Below are 24,638 nucleotides of genomic sequence, written 5' to 3'. Positions count from 1 at the left end.
TAACAATAATGTTCTTTCAGCTGTCCTTAGTGAGTATCCTGCATTTGCCCCTAGATTGTAGTTCATATGTCCAGTCCCTTATGTCTGCTCCCTTGACTAAATCATGGCCTTTATTTTTTTTAGCACTTGTCCCCTACCATTGTATCTTTTTAGTTTTCTGGTGCTGCTTCCACATGTATCCTTAGTTGTATAATCACACTCTGTACTGCCTGGGGGTTGGGATGGCATGCTCCTCCCTTCTCCTTTGTTGTTTACTTGCAACAATAAACTATCAATCAATCAATCATAAACACAACTTCAAAAATAACAGGCTACCCATCTAACATCAAATTATACTAGAAGCTAGAAAGCAAAAATACAGCCATGAGCGGAATATGCAGGAGACGAAACCTCTGATATTGCCTCTTGCTGTTCACGAGGTAGATACCTCACTTAGGAGCAATTAGTATATATTTTTTTCACGACCAGCAGGCACCATGTTAGGACATTTGGCATCATACAATAACTTGTATTCCAAAATCCCAAAGTAGAAACAAAAACCAAGTTCACTAGGAAAAGTGCCTCGAAGTTCGGGCGGCCGCATGTATGGCCAATGCCGTCTGTGCTGGGAAATAAACTTTGCAAAAAGTACCCAAACAGAGTAATAGGCATAAAGCATGTGTCAGGGATAGGAGATAAAACTAAATTAAAGAAGACAGCAACAACAGTAAAGGGATGGTGGTATCCAGACAGGACCCAGATTATTGTGATGACAGGTTGGAGTGGGTACTCCAGTAAGTGTGGTTGAGTTAGATGAGGTACAACACGTTGAGAGACGAGGATCACCCGGCATCATGCACGTGAGTGGTATTAAAATATTACAACTAAAAGTTAACAAATTTATACACATCTACATACAGTACAAACTGCAAATTTACATCTACTTCCCCCTCTGAATGTATAGAAGGCAGGGTCATGTATTTGTGGTTGACATAAATGGTAATGAACACTAATATACATCACATCTCTTGCACTATCACATTACACAGTTTGTGGTAACTAATGAATATGTCTCTGAATTTGAACTACAGTAACTACCCTAGGTTCCTTAGAGTAACCTACATACACTCTACAAGCTTCAATAAATTTTTGTGTTAAAATGTTATCCGAATCCACGGCTGTCATGACTTAATATTAGGACATGCAGTTACTTTGACTGGACACAAGCCTCCCAAGCCAGCAAGGAGCAGCACACACGTTATGTGGTGAAAAGAATATATGAGTGAGAAATTATACCAATCACAGCTGACTAGCACATTTGACAGACACAGAAATGGTATAGTTTCAGTTTTATTCTTAGCTTACACAGCTGGTTCTTGCTTGAAAATGGTCTAAGTAGTATTACCTGAATTTTAATACCACTATGCAACTCCATGATTTCCAAAGATGCTTATTTTCTGCATTAGGGACTAGAATATTTCCCTGAAAAATATGATGTATATCAGTGCTGGTAATGAAAGTGTTAAAATGAAGGCTGAAATTTTTTATGCTTTCTATTCTTGTCAAAACTGACAACATTTATCAGTTTATGAAATTATGTACAACAATACTGATCATTAATTAAAACTAGCCCCCAGAAAATAACACAATGATTATCTTTGTAACCCATTAAACATTGAAATGTTGGAAATCATTATAAGTATACACAGAATGCATACTTTCTTCATTGTGTATGCGAACATAATTGTTCTCTTAACTCCTATCTTTAAAGTGATTCCTGATTATGAGTATCAGGGAACAAGATAAAAGATACTTAATTTTGAATGTGTACACCATACTTGCTTGGCATTGAAATACATGTTGGTTTAATCTCATTTGTCCTGTATATCAATTCTTGAATTTCATGATCAGATCCATATAACTTACTGCAATAGTAGTAGTATCCACTCAGTACTTTGCCAGCACACAAAGTATCAAGCATACAAACTGCAATATGCTTTCCTAAATAACACTCTGCACGTGTTTGAGTCAGCTGGAGATGTAAATGCAATGCTAAAGGACATTGGTTGAGAGACCTTGGTGATGGCTGAACACAAACATGATGTAGAAACCCCAACTTGTCAAAAATTACTAACGGCCACTCTCAGCACGAAGTAAAGAACAGTCCTTCTCTAACCCAGACCAGAATTGATGCACTACACTACTGCCTCAGGATTCTGACAGCGACACACACACAGTCAAGCTTCAGTGCTTCACAACACCAGTATTGTCACTCCCAGGTCCTACACCTGGAGGGACACAAAGCCTGCTCCTATCTGACTCACTAAGATATTTGCTGCATGTCTATTCTAATTTACCCCAGCTGACTGATTTAACTCCTCAAGTTCACCGGCTGCCTGTCTCAGCAATGCTCTTCTTCACTAAGTTGCCATTCTGTTTACCTAACCACTGATCACCATGGCATTATTTCAACAGAGCCAATATCTTGTTACTGGTGACCCAGATTCGCTTATACTTCTAAATACTTTCATCTTTTGTCCCATTGCCCCTCACATTAAAATATCTACTACCTCCTCTATCTACCTCAGACTTTCCCAAAGCTTTCTGTTGACAAATCTTGAGTCTCAGAGTTTATAATCCATAAGTTAATACTTACTAGAAACAATGATTCTATAACTTTTCAGTTTTAACTAAGGGACCAAATCTTATAACCCTACAAGGATTGAAAATAAACCTTGAGAAACTATCAATGAATAGAGAGTAATGTTTAGCATAACATCCCATTCTTCAAAGAAAAACTTGGAAGCCTACCAAGTGAGTTCAACTTATGATAATAAGAATAAGAGACTGGACCATCTACACCCTTGCAATAGTGCTAAAACACTACAGAGATCTGTTCTAATACCTAACACATCCTGCTACTCACTATGAAAGCACAGATATTAAAGAAGTACACTACACCCTACAGTGATGAAATGATGACTGGTTGATCACGTAGAATATAGATATCAAACATGATATAAAAGAATGCATTTGTATTTTCTTATATATAAACTAGTGAAAAAGCTTACTTACATTGAGATATATTCATGACAATCTATATATCTAAAAGAAGGAGACAGTGATTAAAAGAAGATCTGCACGGCCTCTGCTGGCATTTGCTCCACAGGACAGTAGGGACACTTCAGCCTGGCAAAGAAGGAGACACACATGGTAAGGGGTTGGAACACCATCAACCATTCCCGTTCCCTCTAACTACCACTCCCCTCCTACCTACCACCCACCACCACCCACTTTCAAGCCTCGCCAGTGGCAAGGATGAGGTGAAGACACAGCCAGCTTCTCGCATGATGGGAAAAACAGATGACCACAGTAGATGCCACTACCTTTGCCTGCAGACAACACTCCCCACCCCTGTGACCCCACTGACCAAGGCTGCCAGCCAGGGCATTGACTGTCCTGCCTCCACCCCATGCAACCATTTACACCATGCTGCACCCAACCCAGTCCTGCTGCCACACACCAGCTGCATCACAACCCATGTGTCCCAGCCAAGGCTCAAGAGGAAGGCTGCTCATGCCTACTTGCTTACAAGTGTAAACACTAGCTCAGACGACTCCCAGCTCTCAAATATATCTTCACATGGCTGATTGGCTGGCTGTCAAGGGTTGCAATCTCAGTGACTGGGTTTATTCCCCAGTGTGTCCAGTTTGTTGTTTTTATGTTGTTGCTATTGCTAAATATTCTACTTTGAAGTAGCTGTGCTTTGATACAACTAGTACTTAGATTGTCTGGTAGTGCCAGCATCACACATCAGTCTGGCAAATTAGATGTGCAGGACAACATGCCTTCCTTCTAATCTCCCAGACACTGCTGCCTTACTAAGGCCGACACCTTCCCAAACCCTTCACACATGGTAAGGGTGGTGTAAGATTATTTATAATGAACCAATATTTTACCAAAGCAGTTAAGTATCAGGTAAGCTGTGATATACAAATAAAATTATGTGCACACTGAAATAAGAACATAGTGGCTACTTACTGACCAATGCATGTCTTGGTTTTGGTTTTGACACTACAATTTTGCAGCAACAGATTTTTATCCATTAGGTTAAAGTGGGTTACTGTTGTTTCATAAATAGTTTATAAATAATTAACCCCAGAGTGACGCAAAAAAATAATTGCTTGTGTTGGCCAGAACACAAAAGAACGCAGATTTTCATGTGCGTATTTCTAAAAAAATTAATTTAACAAAAGTTTTAGTTTTTCAAGTGCTTTCTGATGGTATATTCGAAATTTTTATTATTTCCATACTTCACCTAGAAATCATGGAAAACTGAAAAAATGACAATTTGTTTTTTTCGTCTGACAAAAAAAAACTGAAAAAAAGTTGTAAATATGAGCAAGCCAAACACAGAAATGCATAGTAATTTGGAAAAAAAAAAAAAAAACATGCCTACAGGTCTAGAAGTCGAAGGTTGGAGCAAATTTCTGGCAGTCACGTGTACATGCGCTCGGCTTCCTTTGTCACAAGGCAGACAACAGGAGAGGAAGTTAACAGAAGACACAGGTCATGTCAGGTGTGATGGTGGGGATGAGGGGAAGGGAGGGGGGCGGAGCACATACCACGGAGAAGGGTCACTGGAAAATTCCAGGCCGCCCGCCCCTCAGCCACTCCTTGTTTCCCGGCCGGCCACCTGACTCACCCACACCAACGCCACGTGACTCATCCACACCAACATATATATATATATATATATATATGTATATATATATATATATATATATATATATATATATATATATATATATATTTTTTTTTTTTTTTTGTTTTGTTTTGTCCCCAACAACATGACGTGGACGAGCGGCGGTGGAAGTGTATGGCTGGGGAGAGGGTGGGGTCTCAGTCCCACCCTCCATCATGTACGGGTGTGTAACTGTGTGGGCTAGGCGTATGTTTGTATGTCTACTGCGTGGGGGTTGCCAGAGTGTTTATCTGAGTAGGGAAGCGGTCAAGGACACTGAGAGCGCGAGGGAAATTTAAAGAAAATGGGCCGTCCACAGGCGGGACGAGCGTCCTGCAACGGTAAACCACCATTTGGCCGCAGGCAGGACGGGCGTCCCTAAGGGGTCAAGCAGTGCTATGTCACTATTTTTACTGACTCTGTCAAGCTGTTCAGTAACTACACGACATCCAATATATTTACCGAAATGCTCTGTAAATAACTAAACAACATTTACCTTTTTGGCCAAGCACTGTTCAGTAAAAGGACACCCTCAAAGAAAAAATATCCCTCTCCTGTCAACATTCAAATAACTCACATGCTTTGCTGCAGCACAGATTTTATGGTAATTACTTCAACCCAGCAACTTCTTTTCCTTAACACCTTATTTCTTCATAGGGTGGCTCACAAGCAAACTAAACCAACTTCCTCCATCCACCCTGGATAGTAACCTAGATGTCACACTTGCCCTGTTCTGGGGCAATGGATTCTTACCCACCACAGACTCAAGAACCAAGATGAGCTTTGAGGTCAGACATAAATTTGCTCTTCTAAGAATAACAGAAAAAAACTAGGTGGCACAAGGCCCAGGAAAAATGTGCCCCTGAGGGCATGAACACACACACAACTTACTTGGCGCTGGTGGTGAGCTTGTTGAGGGCGTCCCGAGAGATGACGTGGCCACAGGTGAGCCGCATCGGAGGGTTGCTCTCAGTCGACTGCTGCCGCAAGATTGGGCAGGCAAATATGGAGTGGTAGCGAGATGATGGGCCCAAGTCTATCTCAATCTATTTTTGGGGTAGAGCAACAGTATAAATACATATCTTGAGCTAATCCATGTTCTGCATCCAAAACATTACTTATCATATTTACCAATGCCTTCTCTCTCCTCTCCTCTCCTCTCCTCTCCTCTCCTCTCCTCTCTCCTCTTTCTCTCTCTCTCTCTCTCTCTCTCTCTCTCTCTCTCTCTCTCTCTCTCCAGACCTCAACTAAGCACCACGTATGAATTAGCAGCTACTGAAGCAGGTCAGCAGCAAAATACATCATTTGAAAACAGTGAGTCAAGCCAGGGGAGCAGATAACATGACCTGCCCTCATCACACACTTACCGGCAGCTCTTCCTTGGTGTTCCAGATGTTGTGCACCGCCCGCTGCTGCATCACCTGCTTGATGTTCAGAAGTACTGGCAGCGCAGTGCACCCCGCATTGACACTGTGTAGGAAGGGAGTTTTAGCAAGTCAATGCCCACAACAAGTAAGCCATGGAAAACTAACAGAATAAATGTGAATGACTTTGTAGAAACTGTATGAGGGCAGGAGTGTGGGAAAGGGTGTCAGGGAGAGACCACCACCGAAATGGATCAATAGCGTGGAAGAGTATTTGAGACAGATGCTGAGTAAAGGGCTTTGTGTGCTGAGAACAAGAAGAGATGGAGATGCTATTGCTGTGGGAAACCCCTTGTGGGAAATTTCCATGATGTAACAGATAGAAACCAAAGACTTATGCTACTGTTACACTGATCTTATGAACATTATGGACACAGCACACTTCATCAGCAGCTGCTCACTGAGCCTCATGACTCACCATACAGCCAGGGAACTATCCACAGAGAGGCCAAGCAGAGCGCAGGCGTCCCGAGTGAAAACTTCGCAGATCTCTGACCACTGGTGGGAGCTGAGCAGGTCTGCATAGGGAGAGTTCTCCAGGCCTCCCTTCACATACAGCAGGCAGCCCATTAGACTCTGGATGACTGCAATGGGGTACACAGAATGATTCCCTCTGGCTCAATCAAACATACCAAACTCTCCTTATCATTCTTACTATATGAACATGACACTCCCGAATATTTCAGTCATTATTAACTCTACAACCTTTAAAACATCAAACTCTTCTGCCACACCATTCTCTAGGCTCTGGGTAACTGCAATCGGGCACACATGATTCCCTTTAGCACAATCTCTAATATTCCCAACTCTGTATCATCCATATTATACTACATTTAAGCTTCATTATTACCTCTGCTACAACCTTTGAAACAGCAAACTCATGTACCATACCATTCATTAAAACATACCAATCTCAGACATTTAAGCTAACTGTCTGCTTCTCTCATAGCATACTGGGGACTCTCATGCACCACCTGCCACACCACATTTGTCCTTCTCTCACTTCAATCCAATACACTATCAATCAGCTTTTAGCAGTAGTAGTTCTTGAGTTCAAATTGCGGTTAATAAGCTTAAAAATGAAAAGGAAGACAAGGTACATGGATTATGCAATGAGCTTCAGGCTTGAGAAAGGAAAATAGGTGCATATCTTTATTCCTTAACTCCTTCTTTAACAACAAAAGGTATAGAACATACAAAAACACAACAATATTAGGTCCTTGCTATAAATTAACCTGGTAGCAGCGATGGGCCAAATTTGTGGCTTTACCGTGTAGCAGCGACGGGCCAAATTTGTGCCATGATTTTAACTCCCCAAAATAGATGATACATAAACTTATCACAAATGCTTTGATATATATTATGAAATGGTTTGTGTGAGGGGTGATTTTTTCTCATTTTTCTCGCTTAGAGGGACCATTAAAAACATGATCCCCGCTGCTACCGGGTTAAGAGGCTTCACCATGCCATTACTTTTTTTATAATAATTGATGGTCAGTTGCCAATTCGTCAACTTGTCGATATGAAAATTGTACAAGCTGACAAAATAAAGCCCTGTGTATGTCAGTGTCATTATGAATTAAGGGAGAAATTCATCACTCCATCACCCAAAAATTTCCATGAGTTACAATAGGTATTCATCAGTAATGAACGGGTTAATTAGATTACATCAAGAAAAGTGTGTGGAAAAAAGAATAACTAATAACCAGTGTATATGGATCTCAAAGTGTATGATAAAGTTAATAACTATGATTTATAAGAAACTTCCTGCATGAAGTGGAGGGAAGGTTCTGAAACCAGTGAATAATCTCTGCATCAACACTTTGGATGAAGTAGGTTGGTCAGTCCAGAGCTCTCCTTACCTTTCTCATGCTGGTAGACAAAGGGAGTGAAGTGGAGGCGGGCGTACTCGATGGCCTGAGGCACACTGTGGGGACCTTCCTTCACCAGGTTGATGTAGGCCAGGCGGTGCAGCTTGAACTCCAGGCTGCTGTTCTGTTGTGGGGAAACTCTACATTAATATCTCCATAAAACCTGCATTCCTTAGGTGTGTATGTGTCTGTGTGTGTGGGGGGGGGGGAGGAATGGGTGTATTTGTGTGTGTGGGGGGGGAGGAATGGGTGTATCTCTGTGTGTGGGGGGAGGGGATGGGTGTGTCTTTGTGTGGGGGAAGGGGGGGAGAGGGGATGGGTGTGTCTGTGTGGGAGGGGAGGGGTGTATCTATGTCTGTATATGTAATCAAGCAATAGGGCTCACATCTATTTTGAGTGTTCATTTTTCAGGCCATCCCCAGACATGTATTTTCAGGTGTCCACAAACTAAAAAGTAATCTCTGTATCTATACATATGTTGATCTTTCAACTAACTACTGAATATAGAATTTATATCAGTATCTTAAATTCAAAGTGCATATCTTAACCCTATTCCTTCATTAAAAATCTATCTTTAGGGATTTTAATTTTATTCACAAGCTTTGACTCATCTCCCCTATTACTCATCCTAATAAAAAAAATTCTCCAGCTTTTCAGTCATCTATGGAGTTGATTCAACACAATATCTGTATTCACAAACACTATACCTGGAGAAACTAATCTGTAGTCTAATTAATTTTCTCAATGACATTCTCCTATTATTCTTGTCTGTGGAAACCTGCCACCATTTCACATCTCATTCTAATGAAAAGTGGGTGGGGAGGATGTGTTAATCTGGAGGAGCAAGATAATAAACATTAACTTACTTGTGCCCTTAATTTCTCTCTGTTTTCCTCGGCCCATTGTAGTGCAGGACCAAGGTCTCTCGCTTTGAGGGCTGCCAAGATTCTGTTCAGCTCAAAAAAGGGCTCTCGTGACTCTTCCTGGAGCTCCAGTCCAGTCTCCTGTCAAAAGAATCAACAAATACTTTACATTCACTCAATAAAGAAAACTGAGATGGGGCTAGGAAAAAAAAGGGCTTTTACTGACTATTATTGAAACTTCTTTGAAAAAAAAGGCATCATATTATGTGTAATAAAAATTGTTACAAATATTACTACTGTAAGTAAAATTAATGAATATTTTTCTTCCCCAAACGCCATGCCATTCAACCATGCCTTCCATTCATCAACAGCCTGACTCACAGTGATAAACTCCTCAGCTATGTCCAGCAGTCCCTCTCGGAAGAAGTGCTGGCATATCACCTCATTAACAAGCTGTTGTTTATCTCCGCTGAATACCAGTTCATTGCTGATGCACCCAAAATCTGCAGTAAAATTCTGTAGGGAAAAAGGTCAGTTGTTAAGTCACAATGGACATCAAAATCTGCTGTTGAGTTCTAGGATGACAAAATTTCCTATAAATATCTGAGGAAAAAAAAAAAAAATAGCCTCTGCAAGTGTATCAGCTGTAAAGTTCACAGGAAGATAACCAAGGCTAAGGCAGAAACAGTTATAATGTTTTGCAATAGAAGAACCATGTTGGGAAGCAGTGAGTGCAAACCAGTGCTATAGCAGTCTTGAAAATACTTATATATTTTGAGAACCACTAAGGTCTATTGCATAATTCTGGAAATCTGGAAAAATATATTTGATAACAATTATCTTTACAAGTCGATGTGTCTGAAGTATATATACCTACTTTAAAAAGAACACAATACAATCACACAGTAAATTACTAGTTCATTGCACACTAACATTTTTCCCCTCCAATCTGAGAGCAATGTACTGCTCGACAGGCTTACCAACTGAGATGGAAATGGTTCAGTGACTATTATATTACAATTAATATAATCACATATAATTAAAAGCTGAGGTAAGGGGGGTAAAGGTAGAAGGTTAGGCAAGAAGTTAATAACTGAAAGTGTGGGGTAAGAGAAGAGGAAATTAGAGGCTAATAAGCATATATTCCAAGCAATGATTCTCACCTTGTCGATGGCCTTCCCGACCTTGGAGACGGAGGAGTGCAGGTCTCGGTGGTCGGTGCTGAGCCTTGTGACCGCCTCCTTCACGCGCCCGATGGCCTGGCTCAGAATCACTGCCTGGGCCTCTGTGATGTCCCCGCTGCCAACTGGAAAGGCAGTAAATTCAATTGGTCTCATTACATATGTTGCTGTTCTGGTTGTTGCTTTGGTTTGAATTTCAAAAAATCAAGTCAATAGTGGAGCATGAAAAGTACTTTATCTCATATCACTGATATTATATGTGCATAAAAGTTCTGTATTATAGTTGAGAAAAGGAACGCATGTCCCTGGACCATAAAATGAAGCCGCAACTATTCAAAAGTATCATACACAAAAATAGTACAGTAACATACTAAATGTTAGATAGTAATGTCTACCTCAATGATACTATTTCTAAACTAATAAAACCCCACCAATAACCTAACAGATAGTAACCTATCACTGTAAAATAGTGACAGTAAGACCAAGAACAAGAATCCAGTTATCAAACAAACGGCTGCCATTACATGCTAATTTAATTACAAAATTTTAATTTCACCCAAAAGTTTTGCACAAAATTACTTAACCCTTTCAATATGTGACGCAGACATCGGCGTCACAGTATGGAAAGGTTTAAAGAGGAAATGGAAGAGGATTAATCCTCTTCTAAACCTCTTAATCCTCTTCCATTTCCTCTTAATCCTCTTCTAAACCTCTTATGAGGAAATGGAAGAGGATTAAGAGGTTTAGAAGAGGATTACTCATCTTCCATTTACTGACCTAACCTAATCATACCTGACCTGAGGTCTGCTGACGAAATGTACAATCAGTGAGGCTGTCAAGGATTAGGTAAACTGGTGTTCTTGTCAATGTACAGAGAAATGGAAATCAATTCCTTGATATGACACCCCCCACCCACCCCCAAGACCATATTTTCAGAAATTAATATCTCCCAAGTGAGTGATTTGCAATGGAAAGCAACACGGCAGTACATAGCAAATAGTAGTTCATATACCACAAATAACCTTCACATTAATGGGTGTAATTCTGGAATAATACAAAATTATTCTTGTGGGGGTGATGATGGAGGCACATAGTGATCCTCCAATGATATTGATAAATAGGGCATACAAATGGCAATGTGAACCATTCTGACAGGCAAGCCATTGTGTCAAAATATGGTCAGACCAATAAATTGTTCTCCTTAAGACAAAGAAAACACATGCACTCTTAGACGGAACCCAAGTGAATGACGTCGAGGTATTCGTACACTACTTGGCACGACGAACAGCCATGAATGGGGCGGAAAACTAACTCTAGGGAAAAGGTGAGGAGAGAACAAAGTGCATGAAGGTCGCCAGGTAAACAGGTCGTGTCAGTAACGGTATGACGCATCAGACCACACGAGGGGACCGTCAATGGGTACTGATCAGCGTGTGGAGGCATGTGAGGGCGAGGAGGAGGACTGAGACCACCACGCTAATATATCCACGACAATAGGCGCGTGAGGGCCGCTGGGGGAGGAGGGCGGGCACGGGCACTACGCAGCGGGCGGCGGGAGTCACCTTGGTGTATCTCGTGCTGCAGGCCCTCGAGGTTGGCGTGCAGGGCCGTGATGGTGCCCGCCGCGTGGTCGCTGTAGGAGGTGAACTTGCTGAGCACCTTCTCTATCTCCCTGGCCACGGCGGTGCACGCGTCCATCTTGTTGTTGTTGTCCCTCGCACCTGTGTCCCGCGGCCAATCACACCGCGCCTCTCAGCCTCCCAGGACTAGGGTGGCTGGGGTACGATAATCATTGTGGAAATACGAAAATCTGGGTTCCTGATGTAATGTAATAGGGACAACGAGTAGCAGGCTTTTTTTTATTATTGTTTCCTTTTGTGTGTGCCCTTGAGCTGTCTCCTTTGTTGTAAAAAATGCAGTTGGAAAGCAAAGTGTTTTTTTTTTTTTTTTGGGGGATTTCGCTTGGGCGTGAATAAATTAAGCAGAAGAGAGGGTCAATTAAGAGTAGGCCGGCGATGGACCTACGACTGATTGATAGTCCTTGTTGCAAGTAGGCCTATACAGTAAAGGAGAAGGGAGGAATTTCGAACCTGACATCCCAATCTCCAGACAATATGTAGTACATTATATATAAAGCGATACACAGAAGAGTAAAAAGAATATAGTGCTTTCTTAATATTAAACTGTAGTAATGGGTATGAGGAAGAAAATTAGGGGAATGCGATCGAAAAATTAGGTAAAAAAAACTCAAAAAAGTAAATAATAAAACAGTTAGGCCTACTTACTGGTCAAACTGTAGTAATGGGTATAAGGAACCCAGAACACATATTTGGCAAGGCTTTCCTAGGAGTTGTGAGTATTTCCAGGGGTAGTTCAATGACCTTGGTGGTAGTTTGACCGTTCTTATGTACTATCCTGAACGTGAAAAAAACACTCATAAAAACCCGATTAATCCACCTTCTGCCTTTGGAAATAGTTCACGTGAGAGGTGGAATTTTAAATGTCTGCGAATACCGACCATAGGGTACCATGAACTTTCTAAGGCCACAATAATATATATGCGTCGGTTTCCCAGGTGTGTTTTACCTGTTCATGGCGAAGAAATCTTGTAAAAGTACCGCCAGAGATATGAAAACACCCATGGAATTCCCTACAACGATGATTTCTTGACAACATTAAAACAAGTAATTTCCAGTAAAAATTAAGTGGTTATGTGCTAATGCGCCCATATTTCGCTTCCTACCTTATAAAATACTATTGGGTTGTAATATTACTTTCTCTTCTACTGACCTTCAAACCTCTCGGGAAAAAAACAAGAGAAAGAGTATAAAGATGAGAAAAGGTGTGACAATAGCTATGACATAATTTAATACAACAATCAGGTCCAAACTGTACGACATTGCAATAATACAGCTGGCCCCGCCAATCACAGGCCGTCTTGTGGCGCACCAATCACACGCCTTGTTAGGAGGCGTGTAGGCACTGTAATCATAACATTTATTTTCTTCGAGATTATTTTCTGCTTTGCAAATAGCGATAGAATTTCTAGTCAAAATAAAATCACCCTCGTATTGCTTGACAGATGACAAAAAATATATTAATTGTATCAGCCATTGGAACCTCGACATACGCAAATCATTGTCATCATCAGTACCAGACCATTATACGGGGCATTCTTAAACTTCACAGCAATTTTGCAAGGAGAAAAATTCAGTTAACATGTATAATAAACGTACACCTGAAATATTTATTTATCTGGAGACAGGCAGAGTGACATGGCAAATACCATAATTTAATATCTCTACCCCTGTCTACCTTGACTTTTTACAATTTCTGGGTTGCCACAGTTACTTTGGTCATCCTTCTGATATGACCAGCCTCAATCAATATCTTATTCATAATAGTTACCGAGATAATTTTAACCTTTGTCTACCTTCTGATCCATGCTGTCCGCATCCCATCTCTCCATTTCATATCCAGCATTTTTCTTCTCCATTTCTCTTTGTGCGCTTCTTAATTTTCTCTAATGAATTGTGAGGCACCTACTTTCAGGACCATATATTAGGTCTGGCAGGATACAGTAAGTGCACCCTATTCTCTTCATGAAAAGTAAAGGTTGCTATTCAGGACAACAAGTTTAACCAAATTGTTGCCCGAGTCAATTTTTCCAATAGTTAAGAAGATTATTTTGCAAATAATGCTTCTCTTAATTATGAGCGGAGAAACATCAAGCATGGTAATGTTTACCTAGCAAGTGTATACATAAGGTTGAATGAAGGCAATTTGCAACTGCAAGGAATTACATCTGCTAAGCTTATCAAGAGTCAAATCAGTCCCCTCAACATTCCTGTCCAAGCTCCACTCAAGAGCTCTATCCATTTCCGAGCCTTTGAATTACAGGAGACACTGGACAATACCCCTCAAGAGTAGCATTACGCACACCAGGAGGAAGTGTGTAAAGATATGCCTGAAAGAATATTGGACCAAGTTGCTTCAGATGGCAAATTGGGTGATTACACCATTCCAAGATTTCAGCATTAAGTAAACATGAATGGTAAGGAAGAACTGGTTTCACCTAACAAATTAACAATTACATTAAGCCACTGGCAAAAACTAAAAATCCATCTGAAACTTAGGGGTTTTAAATTGGAAAATGAGTGGAGGGTTGTATATTCAACTGCCTAAACAACAGACTCTATTTAGTTAAACAAAGGATATAATCAGACACACTGTAACATCCAGTTCAATAAATATATTCCCCCTTTTCCACATGCAAATAGTAGTCAATAATGGCAATCACAGAAAAAAATACACAAGCATTCATAATACTTTTCTTCCTTAAACTGCTCTCTCTCATACAGGGATTAGGAGACGATGTTATTCACGTATATTTTGTACATGGATCTTCCCTGTGTGTAATAATGCCATGAGAAGTGTGAAGAGATGAAAATTGTTGAGTAGAGAATTCTGCTGAAGTGTCTGAAGATGGACACTGAAGGGTGAAGGTACTGAGTCACTGCCATCATTTGTGATTCACTGGTTGTAAGGAAAGTCATCCTAGAAGACTTTTCGTTGTTCAAGAAACACTTCCATGAATAATGAATCATGAACAATAGAAAGAAATAGCTATTATGCCATTTTAGTCTAGATTTGAGCATTTTGTACTGTATATTAACTTTGTTCTTCACGATTTCTTTATTTCCTCAGCAGCCTTTTTCATCATCACAACAGCAGCACGATGGTCCCTGGGCTCTGTTGACTCTCCCACAGCTTGGCACACAAACTCGCTGCTTCAGGATTTTTCTCTGTATGCTTGCCAAGTGCTAATCCAGTTAATAATCCTGTCAATTTTTCTCTAAATTAAATTATCCAAATCAAATTTGGACACCCAATATTTTTCTCCATTTTCTTTTTTTCACTCAGCTTTTTCTTTGTTCATTATTTCACTGAATGCACACATTTTCTTCAGTCACATCTATATTATTCTAAATTGCTTACACAACCACACGTTCCTGTACTATAAGATAAAAAATAGAGTATACATATTTGGCAATTGTAAAGCTTTTGAATTGCCCCAAAAGGAGCTTTTTGTCATGGCTTTTAAAAGAAATGTATTACCATGAATTAAAATAAAGCAATAAAGCCCAGAGCAAGCCAATGCAACACCAACCCTCTGAGGCCCTTCCCAGCAGCCCAACACATGAATCACTGGCCTAACATGCTGCTGGTGTGGGAAGGCATAGTGGGGAGACAGCCATTAGTCTTGGTGGTCCCGTGTTGATGCAGCTACAGGTTTTGCCTTATAAGAGGGCCAGCGGCAGGTGGGGCAGTGGTGGTTGTCCTTGAGAAGCCACTCAGTGATGCACGCATGGTGGTAGTTATGTCCACACGGCAGCCCACACAGCACCGCCGCCCACCCATATCGTCCCAGGCATATGGCACAGATGCGGCTCTCTATAGCATGTGCAGGTGCAGACCATTTGAGCTCCGTTAACCGCTGGGGTGACAGGAGCCAGCTGGGACCTTTGCTCCTGCCCTGCTTCACGCTGCTGCCTGGGACTGGCTGCTTCTGGCGTGTCTTGCAGCAGCTCTCACACACCCTGAGCAGCATCTCGTGGGTGGCGGCGCTGTGGTCCTGCTGGCCTGTGACCCGCCGTCGCAGGTGTCGTCGCTCCAGTTTGCGTTTGAGGATGGCACAACGGTGACACACGTGGATTTCCTTGACAGAGGCCCAAAGCGAGCACAGGCGGCACTCCTCGTCCCGGCAGCATGTGTGGGAATCTAGCAGGGTGTCGCTCTCATTCTCACTCACACTGTCCACATCGGTTTCACTCTCTGACTTGAGGTCGTCCTCATTGCCCCATCCATCATAACGCCACATGGGCAGCTCTTTCATGTAGTCCGTGGGGATGACAGGGTGCAGCCACAGGTCAGGCGTGGCCAGCCGCTCAATGAGGCGCTCCATGCCCTCCTCCAAACCAAGGTCCTGTGAGGGGCGGGGCCGCGACAGGGAGGTCATGGGACGGAACAACACATCCACCAGATATGCATCCACAGGGAAGGCACTCCACCAGCCACTCTCTGGCTCCTCCTGCTCCGTGCTGCGCCTCCACAACAGGTTTCGCCACACCAAGATGGAAATGGCAAATACCACTGCTGCCGCCCAGAAGATGGCAGGGTGACTCTGGACCATGAGCCAGTGGTAGCGCATGAAGGAGGATATGCGAGTGGTGCTGAAGGAGGTGACTAGCAATGCAGCAGAGGGCAGAGCGGCACGGATGGAGGCAGGCCGCAGCAGAGCAGTGACTGCCAGCCATAGCAGCATCACTCCGGCATTGTTGACAGCTGCTCGTGTGAGGCTGGCAGCCACATGCCTCCACAGCCGTGCTCGTCCATTCAGAAAGTAAAAGAAGTCAGTGGCAGCCAGCAGGTTGGCCACTCCCAGGGACACCAGGAAGGCATCGTTGAGGTGCGGCTGCAGGGCACAGATGTACAGGCCGAGCGCCGGCATTGTGAGTGCCTCCCCACGCTGGGCGCCATAAGATGCCACGCCCTCTGAGGTGGTCACTGCAAGGCTGGGCACACCGCTCAACCCTGACCTGCGCAGCAGCCGAGACACCTGCAGACAACAGTCAGCTGACTTGAGTTTTCCTTCTAATATACAGTTTTGTGCTAATGACCTTATAATATACTAATATGCATGTACAGTTTCAAAGAAATGCAAAGATGCTGTATAAAGAAATGATTATCAGGACAGCCTGGTAAATTGCATTCACACAGCCAAAGCTAATGAATGTATATTAATTATTCTTGCAACTGCTGTTTCAAAGAATAACCTTACAATGGCAGTATAGACATCCCTCACTACATGATTGGGTTAAGTTCCTATAAAGTTGATCATTGCCCCCTGCAGGGTTGGGTCCAAGTACAAGCGACTGTACTGAAGTCCAAGTCCAAGTCCAAGTCCAAGTACCTGGATATTTTTCAATTCCAAGTACAAGTACAAGTACATGTACTTGGACCCAACACAGGCCCCCCTGGCAGATTTATTTCAGCTGCACTTAAATGCTGTTATTACTGCAACAGTATAACAAAACACAGATTGAAAAAAACTAATTTGCAGCTTGAAAACACTTGAAAAATGTAAGGATGCATATGACTGTAGACAGAGACTGAGTGAAGCGTGGGGAAGGAAAACTCTCCCTGTGCAGAGTAACAAAGATGTGATCGCACCACCACTGTGCAGCACAGTGATCGCATGTTAGCACCACCAATCATAGAACCTATAACTGATTGTAGGAGATAGTATACATAGATTTTTGGTAGAGAAAGTTCAAGACTGTATAATCCAGAGGTTTTTCTTCAAGCTTTTGGCCCAAAAACCCCAAACCATTAACTTGATAGCTGCCCTTTAATATTAGCAAACTATGATTAATTTTCAATCTTCATCATGTAAAAGAGAAAAGAGGATGACTCTGGATATATAGAATATTTTAGTAGCCAGTTAGTTAGTTACCAATGAGGGAACAACAATGTTCAATTACTTTATTAGGATATATTTTTTAATACCCCCTTGAACCAGTTTTGACACCTATTGGGGGATTGAGGCACTACTTAATGAACACCTGGTGTAAGTGACTGATCACAGCTATGGTTGCCTGTATTTGTTGTGCATGCATCAAATGTTACCCCAGGGCAGAACAAAGAAGTGTGGATACAATGCCATCTGGACAGCCACCACCACTCTCACTGCACCGCCTTACCTGCTCTTTCTCCTCCTTCTTCACGGTGAAAGATGCCAGCTTGATGCGGGTTGAGAGGCGCAGACCCAGGGCAGCAATCAACAGCGGGGGACTCAGCAGCTCAGAGATGTACACCATGTGGGGAATCTGGTGAAGAAAGAGGGATGGTTGTAGGTGACTAATCTCTCTTCTGCAGTTGAATGATGGAGGCTCTTGGATGAATTTATTCGATGTTGTCTAAGGGATCATAAATGCCAAAGTACAGTTATACAACACAATCCAATATGTACTAACTATAGCAACAACTAATTTTTGTCCAACCAAGAACCCATACTACCTACTTCCTTTCATACTAAGCTGCAATAGCTGCCAATAAGGGCTTGAAGAGAACTTTAGTTGTGTCTTATGACTTTAAAGGTTCTCAAATTTGCCAAGCCAAAGTACCTCCTGGGTGTGGCTCCATGGTGTAGTGGTTAGCATACCTAACTACAAATCCACAGGCCTGGGTTTGATCCCAGACCAGAGCAGTTGGCAACAGGCTCACTCAACTGTTCATCCTTTCCTTCAGACTGGTCAATAAATGGGTAACTGGGGACACTTAGGGAAGGTAAACTGGTAGTCTGGACGTCACACTGCCCCTGTGTCCCGGGGTAATGGGTTTATCTCACCACGAGGGGAAAGACATACCAGACAATAGCAATAACTTACATCGGTTATGTTTGAAGACAAAGATAAGTACTTCTCTGGGAGATGATGTGATATGAAGGCCTCATTTTGACCCCTGAATATACCTTGATCCAGTAAACATATAAGTATACTTTTAATACTTATGTTATTTGGATGTCTCTAGGGATCAGATGAAATCTTCAATTATTACTACTGAAGTTTTCCCAGGGTCAAACCAGAGTGACTGAACTAAAGGGATATATCAGGCTTGCACATGAACCTCCATTAGAGAAATGTTGGTGCTTCTGGCAAATATATTTCTACAGTGATTGAAGCAGAATTTGTCATACTAATGACTATGAAACCAACTACTTTGAGTACTTTCTGCACTATTTTTCACCAAAAAATAGATATACAAAAAGACTTTGAAATAACCTTAAGATACTGAAACTAAACATGGCATTGTACCTTTTTCTCCTGAACCACAGTAGTGTTGAGCCACACCTGCTCCAGCTGCTTCACGTCCTCAACAACTTCCACCCGGGAAAGCAGTCTGCCATGCAGCCAAGACAGGACAGAGTTGGCAGACAGCTGGGAGGTGGACGGGAGGATGATGTGTTCCCGGCCAGAGAGCTTCGTGGTGGTCAGCTCAACACTGGTTCTTTCAGGAGGCAAGATGAAGAGCAGCTGTGGGTGGGTCCACCCTTGGTGGGCACAGAACCTGGGGGTTGAAAAGCACCCTTCATCTGATGGTAGCTGTAATGGCCTGAGGAGCAGTAAGGTACCCTTTAACTCGACACAAGAGTGGCCACCCCACACCTAAGGGACTTGGGTTCAAACCTCAGGACTGTTGAGAAAGACTTCTATCCTGAGTAGGGAAATTTCTCATGTGTTTTGAGAATTGGCACTTCCAGTCCTCCCACCACTGTCAGAGCTATAACTTTTGTTTTGACAATAGTTCATTCATTTTCATATCTGAGCAGTTTCATCCATGATATAAAACTGGAATGGTGTCTATGAATTGGCAAACATACCCTAGAAGAATGTGTAAAATGACACATTTGGAGAGAGAACACTCACTTGCGATCATACTGGCAGGTGAGGATGGCACCGTCAACCTGGAGTGCCTGGAGGCGTGGCATAAGGGCATGCCACGTACGGTCATCCAGAACTCGGTGGCCGGCATACGGGCCTTCTGCTGGCACCACCTCCACCACCCACAGCGTCTCATTCTCATCATAGATCTGAGGAAGCACGCAACAAACCATTTCACACCAATGTTCTTCTGTGTGTTGTCACATGATGTGTTTTCATGCAACACACTTTCACAGCACTATTCATCTACACATTGCCACAGGATAACAATCATATTCATTCTTCAGTGCCTCAATGCAAGACACATTTTCACAGGACTGTCAACTCATATGCTGCCTCAGGATAACATACTCAAGTGTCTCAGTGCAACACTGCCTTTGCTTGGAAGGAATGTAGTCATATATAAAACTATTTGTGATTCCCATGGATAAAGTAACGAATGCAAGTGATACAAAAGCACCTAAGACAAGATCATATCGCACTTTCTTCTTCATTTTACATTCAGCAGAATATGCTCTACACTGCAAGCAATGGCAGTGAAATTATACCATCATTCCTCATCCTCAGTGAAGATCTCATGGAGAGAACAACATACTTTAACAGAAAGGTAACTAGTAATGGGTTACGTAATAAACAGTTTCCTTTCTCAATAACCACAAAGGATAAATCACTGTGATTTCATTATTATATGCATTTCCATTGAAATAGTGTCTTTCAGTATTGTGGATCATTGAGACATTTAATGCATTTTTCCTCCTCACATGACAACAGACACCAACCTGCTCATAGATGTCCTCCTTCCTCGACAGCTCCACCACTGGCTTGGTCTCAGCACTGGGTGATCGGCCCTGCAGCTCCCCGTACTGGACAGGGCCTGCAAGACATGGTGGAGATATGATATCATGGGGAGGGGCCAGAGGATTAACACAGCTGGCATATGCTTGCTAATTCTCATGAACCCTTGCAATTAGCATCTATATCAAGATAAAATGCTCAGCAAAATAAAACTTGAGCTATGAACTTTTGTGAAAGAGAAAATATATGATACTTAATTTTGCACAATATTTATATTCATGCCTCAGATAATTTTTCAAGATCTTTCATTTCTGATGTGAGTACTACCTAAAGTGACACATATGAAGAGGGGAACATCCCTGAATGTCAAGCCACTTTAAAAGCCACTTCTCCAAATTCATGAATAAGGCAAGTAAGGGAAGGTTTTCTTGGGAGTCTACTCAAGTCTCAGCCAGCATCAATGCCACACACTTAAGTCTACTCCCCTGCCTGGTCCTCACCTGACTGCTGAAGGAGGCCAACGATTTCCTGCTTCTCCAGCACCCCGGCATACTGCTGGCCTCGTGCATCCAGCAGGTGCCGGATCTGAGCCACGGACAGGTTCTTCAAGGGGTTAATAAGCTGCCGGGGATGGAGAGTCATTAACCACATGGCTGACAGTAATAAAAACAAGTCATTATAGCTGGGTGGAACATTATAAATGTGTTTTACTATGGGTTTCAGAGGTTGCGTTAAGTCTTCTTTGGAATAACTTTTATACAAAGTGTCAGATAAAGATGATAATTTATCAAAGCATGTTTCTGACCCTGCCCTCTTTTCATCAGTATGATTTACTTACAAAATGTGGATAATTAAGGCACCAACAAGAGGTATCTTATGATAAAACCCAGCAGATGAAGTGCCTCCTGTTACAAGGCTAGCAAACATTTCAGTGAAGATTGAAAAAATCTGTCAGAACAGACATATTTGTACCACTGGGCAGTTTACTCTGTCTATTTAGATATGGTTTTCTATACATACTGAAGACTGTACCTAAAATGTAAAACTGATGAAGACCTACAAAACACAAAAATAAGAAAAACTTCTCCCAATAAATCATCAAATTCAGATCCACACTGTATATCAGCAGGAAGTAATTCCAGACACGTGATCCGTCACTCTGCCATACATCCGCCTCTTGACAGCACCAAAGATAACCCAGATAAGGGTCCCTCACCGTGCTATCAGTCATTCCCTCATGTTCAATAATGTTTACAAAGCAGACAGGACAGATGTCATCAAGGCAGTGAATGATTGGTATCAAAGAACTTAATTTGTCTCTCAAGTTCATTTCTTTTTAATAATGTCTTTAACTAGGAAATAATTTTGGAGCTCATTGTGTGAAAGATATGATTTTACCAGAATGAGACAGCCCATAATAATGTAAATTTATATCCGCAAATACAATATAAGAAACATTAACATAGTACATTTGTCACTTATGAAATTTTTTGTACATTGTTATGAGGGAAGAACAGTTGTACTACCTACCTCTGTTAGGCATTAGCAGGGGACCAAAATTAATAGTAAGCACTTCACCTTACCCACTGCCTCTAAATCACCCCTTTATTACTGAACAAAACTGTTCTTCTTACAAAACTTATAAGCTGCTTAAACCAAAAAATTAATTCAAAATTTTACTATTAATGGTTTTCTTATAATGCTCTGACCTAACATTCCAGCTATCCTATGTAGCTACAACAGCAGCAGCAGCAGTAGTGGCCCTCAGCCCCTGGCCTGTACATTGCTGTACCTGATAGGTGGTGTGGCCTGTCTCCCACCAGTGGCCCAGCTCCACCAGCCAGGTGATGACCACTACCACAGCCAGGTACAGGGCCAGGAGGGCAGGTCGGCGCCACATGCTGCAGTCTGAGGTGCTGGTCAACACTCACTACTGCACTGCTCTGACGCTGCAACACCACAGAGCAAATGTACACAAGGAGGAAGGGGTGTAAGGGGGAGAATTCATGTGCTACCGGAGTAAGGAAGGAGTAGAGAAAAGGGTATGAATATATCAGTGCCCAAAAAAAAGGAAATACAAATGGTAAATATTCTTAAGATAAGAAAGGATTAGATGTTACAAAAAAATAAATAATGAAAGAAAGCAAAACAAAAAACATATATATGACAAAATTAGAAGATAGCTAGGAAAGATAGTTTTGAAGTCCTTCCTCCCTTCCATTCCCTTCACCTAATGACACATACACTCTCATACATGACCTGGTAAAGGGTCATGGCAGGTGGAGAAAGCAGTAATGGTGAACAATGTGGATTGTTCAGGGGTGTCCTCTGTTATAAGAGGAAGGGATGGGAGTGATAGACAACTTATGAAGAAAAGTAAGTGGTTTCATTCTAAGACACAAAAACTGTAGGAGTCCCTGTAGCAGCTTAATAAGCTTGGCAGTGTGGATGTTTGGCACAACTGCTCACCAGTATATGAACACAAACATGTACAGGAGAGTGTGTGATGGTAGATACATGGGTGTGAGTAAATACCTAGGTAATCAAAGTATGTACAGTGAAATTTAGTACTCAAGCCAAGACATGTGTATAAGCACTGTACCAATCAATAGTAATATAGCCACCTTATGAAGGAGAAAACCTAAAAGAAAATAGGTCATAATAATAATTATGATCATAAACATAATAAGAATAACGATAAACATTCTCCATGTATGGAGTCTCAATTCACAGTGGTGCACGTATCGCTAAAAATTCCCGCAATAATTGGCTTGTAATATCATTATTCCCCTGCCCCTTGTCTTGTCCCACAGCTTCATGGCACAGGTTGCTTCACCTGTTTTCATTAGTGCCATTTCAGCTGTGGGGCATTTTTCACAATGATGCAAACACTGACTGGCAGGACATTATTGGATAATATTTGTTTGGAAATACAAATATTGAATATTACATAAATTACAGATATAAAAAAAGAGAAAGAACAAAAGACAGAAGAAAACCATCAGAGTGGCACTAACAAGGCTAAACTCCTGACTCTGGACTGAAATGAACTGATGCAGCCAATGTCAAACACACAGGCACCATTTCCACTCCTGATTCTTTCCATCTTCTCATGTGACAAAACAATGTACTGATCTTTAGCCTTGGCTGGTTGGTATCATCTCTGGTGCAGGCTTACAAAATAATGTGTGTTATCAAATTTTGTTCTCTTGATCTCTACACTCTTTTCATTGGTTGTCAGGGAGGCTTGAAGGTTAGAAGAATTATGACAACAAAAGAGAAGTTGGTTGAGTAGGGCATGAAATATCAGCTCTGCCATAAAACGAATCTTACCCGATGTTGGCTGAGTGGCAGACTAGACAGCAGTGCCACAGAATCCCACACAGCACACCTTTTATTTTATTTTATTATTTTTTTTACAGCAGACAGTGCATGGGCATAAAAATAGGAAAACAATAATGAAAAAAAAAACTCGCAACTTACTGCTCCAGGATAATAGGACAACTATATTCTCTCCCTCCTAAACAGACTGACACACACCTCCCCCGCCCACACCAACACTTTCTTTTGACCTATATCTCTTGACCTGTATCTCTTGACCTGTATCTTTTGACCTGTATCTCTTGACCTGTATTTTTTGACCTGTATCTTTTGACCTGTATCGCTGTGTATGGGTCCTCTTCCTTTCCACCCTCGCTTACTCACACACTTTGCTTTACAATGGCATTATATTATTTAACTTCCCTCGGACAACACAAGGACGCAGCTAAAAAAAAAAAAAAAAGTGAAGGGAAAGCCATCACCCTCTGTAAACCCCTCGCGGAAAAAATAACAAATAAAACAATACTAACACATGCCTCCATTCGACTCTCCCCAGTGTCTTAAAGTTATTCCACAAGAGCGCCAGTCCTGCATTAATAGCGCAAGGAAGTAATGGCAGTTTTATTGTGGCTGCTGCTCACCTGTGTGGCGGGCGTCCCTGTTTGTGTTGCTGTGTTGTTGTCACTCGTCTGCCACCACCGTTGACAGATTATCGTACTCAGAGCATGGTATTTACCGGTTTCGGACGCATAACTACTGCCAAGAAACATCAGGAATTAACCATTTTACCGATAATTATAAGTGAATCTCGTTATTGGGGCCCACGAGACAGATTTTGGGTCGGAAGTCGGTAAATAAGAGGCTGAGTACGACAATCTGGCATGTTGGCTGACAGAGCGGCCGCGGGGGCACAGATTTTGACATGCATGACCAAAAGATTGATTGATTGGTATCTAG

General features: G+C 41.9%; 2 protein-coding genes across 3 annotated transcripts; both read right to left on the bottom strand.

The window, feature by feature from the left end:
• Positions 1–864: 864 nt before the first annotated feature.
• LOC126982619 (E3 ubiquitin-protein ligase RMND5A-like) lies at positions 865–11,817 on the bottom strand. 2 transcript variants are annotated; one of them, XR_007735272.1, is made up of 10 exons: positions 11,625–11,817; positions 10,045–10,187; positions 9,263–9,397; positions 8,885–9,022; positions 8,010–8,142; positions 6,566–6,731; positions 6,091–6,193; positions 5,615–5,769; positions 3,055–3,168; positions 865–1,461 (listed from the first exon to the last, which is right to left on the bottom strand). XR_007735272.1 is itself a non-coding variant. In XM_050834813.1 (9 exons), the coding sequence occupies exons 1-9, from the start codon at positions 11,758–11,760 to the stop codon at positions 3,105–3,107; spliced, it is 1,173 nt and encodes a 390-aa protein (XP_050690770.1). In that variant the 5' UTR covers positions 11,761–11,817; the 3' UTR covers positions 865–3,104. The 2 variants fall into 2 exon arrangements, 1 of the variants encoding a protein (XP_050690770.1); XM_050834813.1 differs by having other exon boundaries at positions 865–3,168.
• Positions 11,818–14,299: 2,482 nt separating this feature from the next.
• LOC126982618 (E3 ubiquitin-protein ligase RNF103-like) lies at positions 14,300–24,371 on the bottom strand. Its single transcript, XM_050834812.1, has 8 exons — positions 24,321–24,371; positions 22,153–22,307; positions 20,861–20,981; positions 20,345–20,439; positions 19,551–19,714; positions 18,939–19,191; positions 17,826–17,951; positions 14,300–16,681 (listed from the first exon to the last, which is right to left on the bottom strand). The coding sequence occupies exons 2-8, from the start codon at positions 22,258–22,260 to the stop codon at positions 15,320–15,322; spliced, it is 2,229 nt and encodes a 742-aa protein (XP_050690769.1). The 5' UTR covers positions 22,261–22,307; positions 24,321–24,371; the 3' UTR covers positions 14,300–15,319.
• Positions 24,372–24,638: the final 267 nt, after the last annotated feature.

This window comes from Eriocheir sinensis, chromosome 51 (assembly GCF_024679095.1).
Source record: "Eriocheir sinensis breed Jianghai 21 chromosome 51, ASM2467909v1, whole genome shotgun sequence".
In the NCBI taxonomy this organism is placed as follows: domain Eukaryota; kingdom Metazoa; phylum Arthropoda; class Malacostraca; order Decapoda; family Varunidae; genus Eriocheir; species Eriocheir sinensis.
Note: the sequence above shows the minus strand (reverse complement) of the source record. Positions and strands in the feature narration are given on the sequence as shown.

Bases quoted from the DNA above. Each gene is read 5' to 3' on its own strand.
- LOC126982619 (XM_050834813.1), bottom strand. From the start codon at position 11,760: ATGGACGCGTGCACCGCCGTGGCCAGGGAGATAGAGAAGGTGCTCAGC. The intron at 8,143-8,884 runs GTAAGTTAATGT...TCCCCACAACAG, and splicing joins GAGAGAAATTAAGGGCACAA to AACAGCAGCCTGGAGTTCAA. The intron at 6,194-6,565 runs GTGAGTCATGAG...CTTCCTACACAG, and splicing joins GATAGTTCCCTGGCTGTATG to TGTCAATGCGGGGTGCACTG.
- LOC126982618 (XM_050834812.1), bottom strand. From the start codon at position 22,260: ATGTGGCGCCGACCTGCCCTCCTGGCCCTGTACCTGGCTGTGGTAGTG. The intron at 20,982-22,152 runs GTACAGCAATGT...CATCCCCGGCAG, and splicing joins CAGGCCACACCACCTATCAG to CTTATTAACCCCTTGAAGAA. The intron at 17,952-18,938 runs GTACAATGCCAT...TTTCTTCACCAG, and splicing joins CTGTGGTTCAGGAGAAAAAG to ATTCCCCACATGGTGTACAT.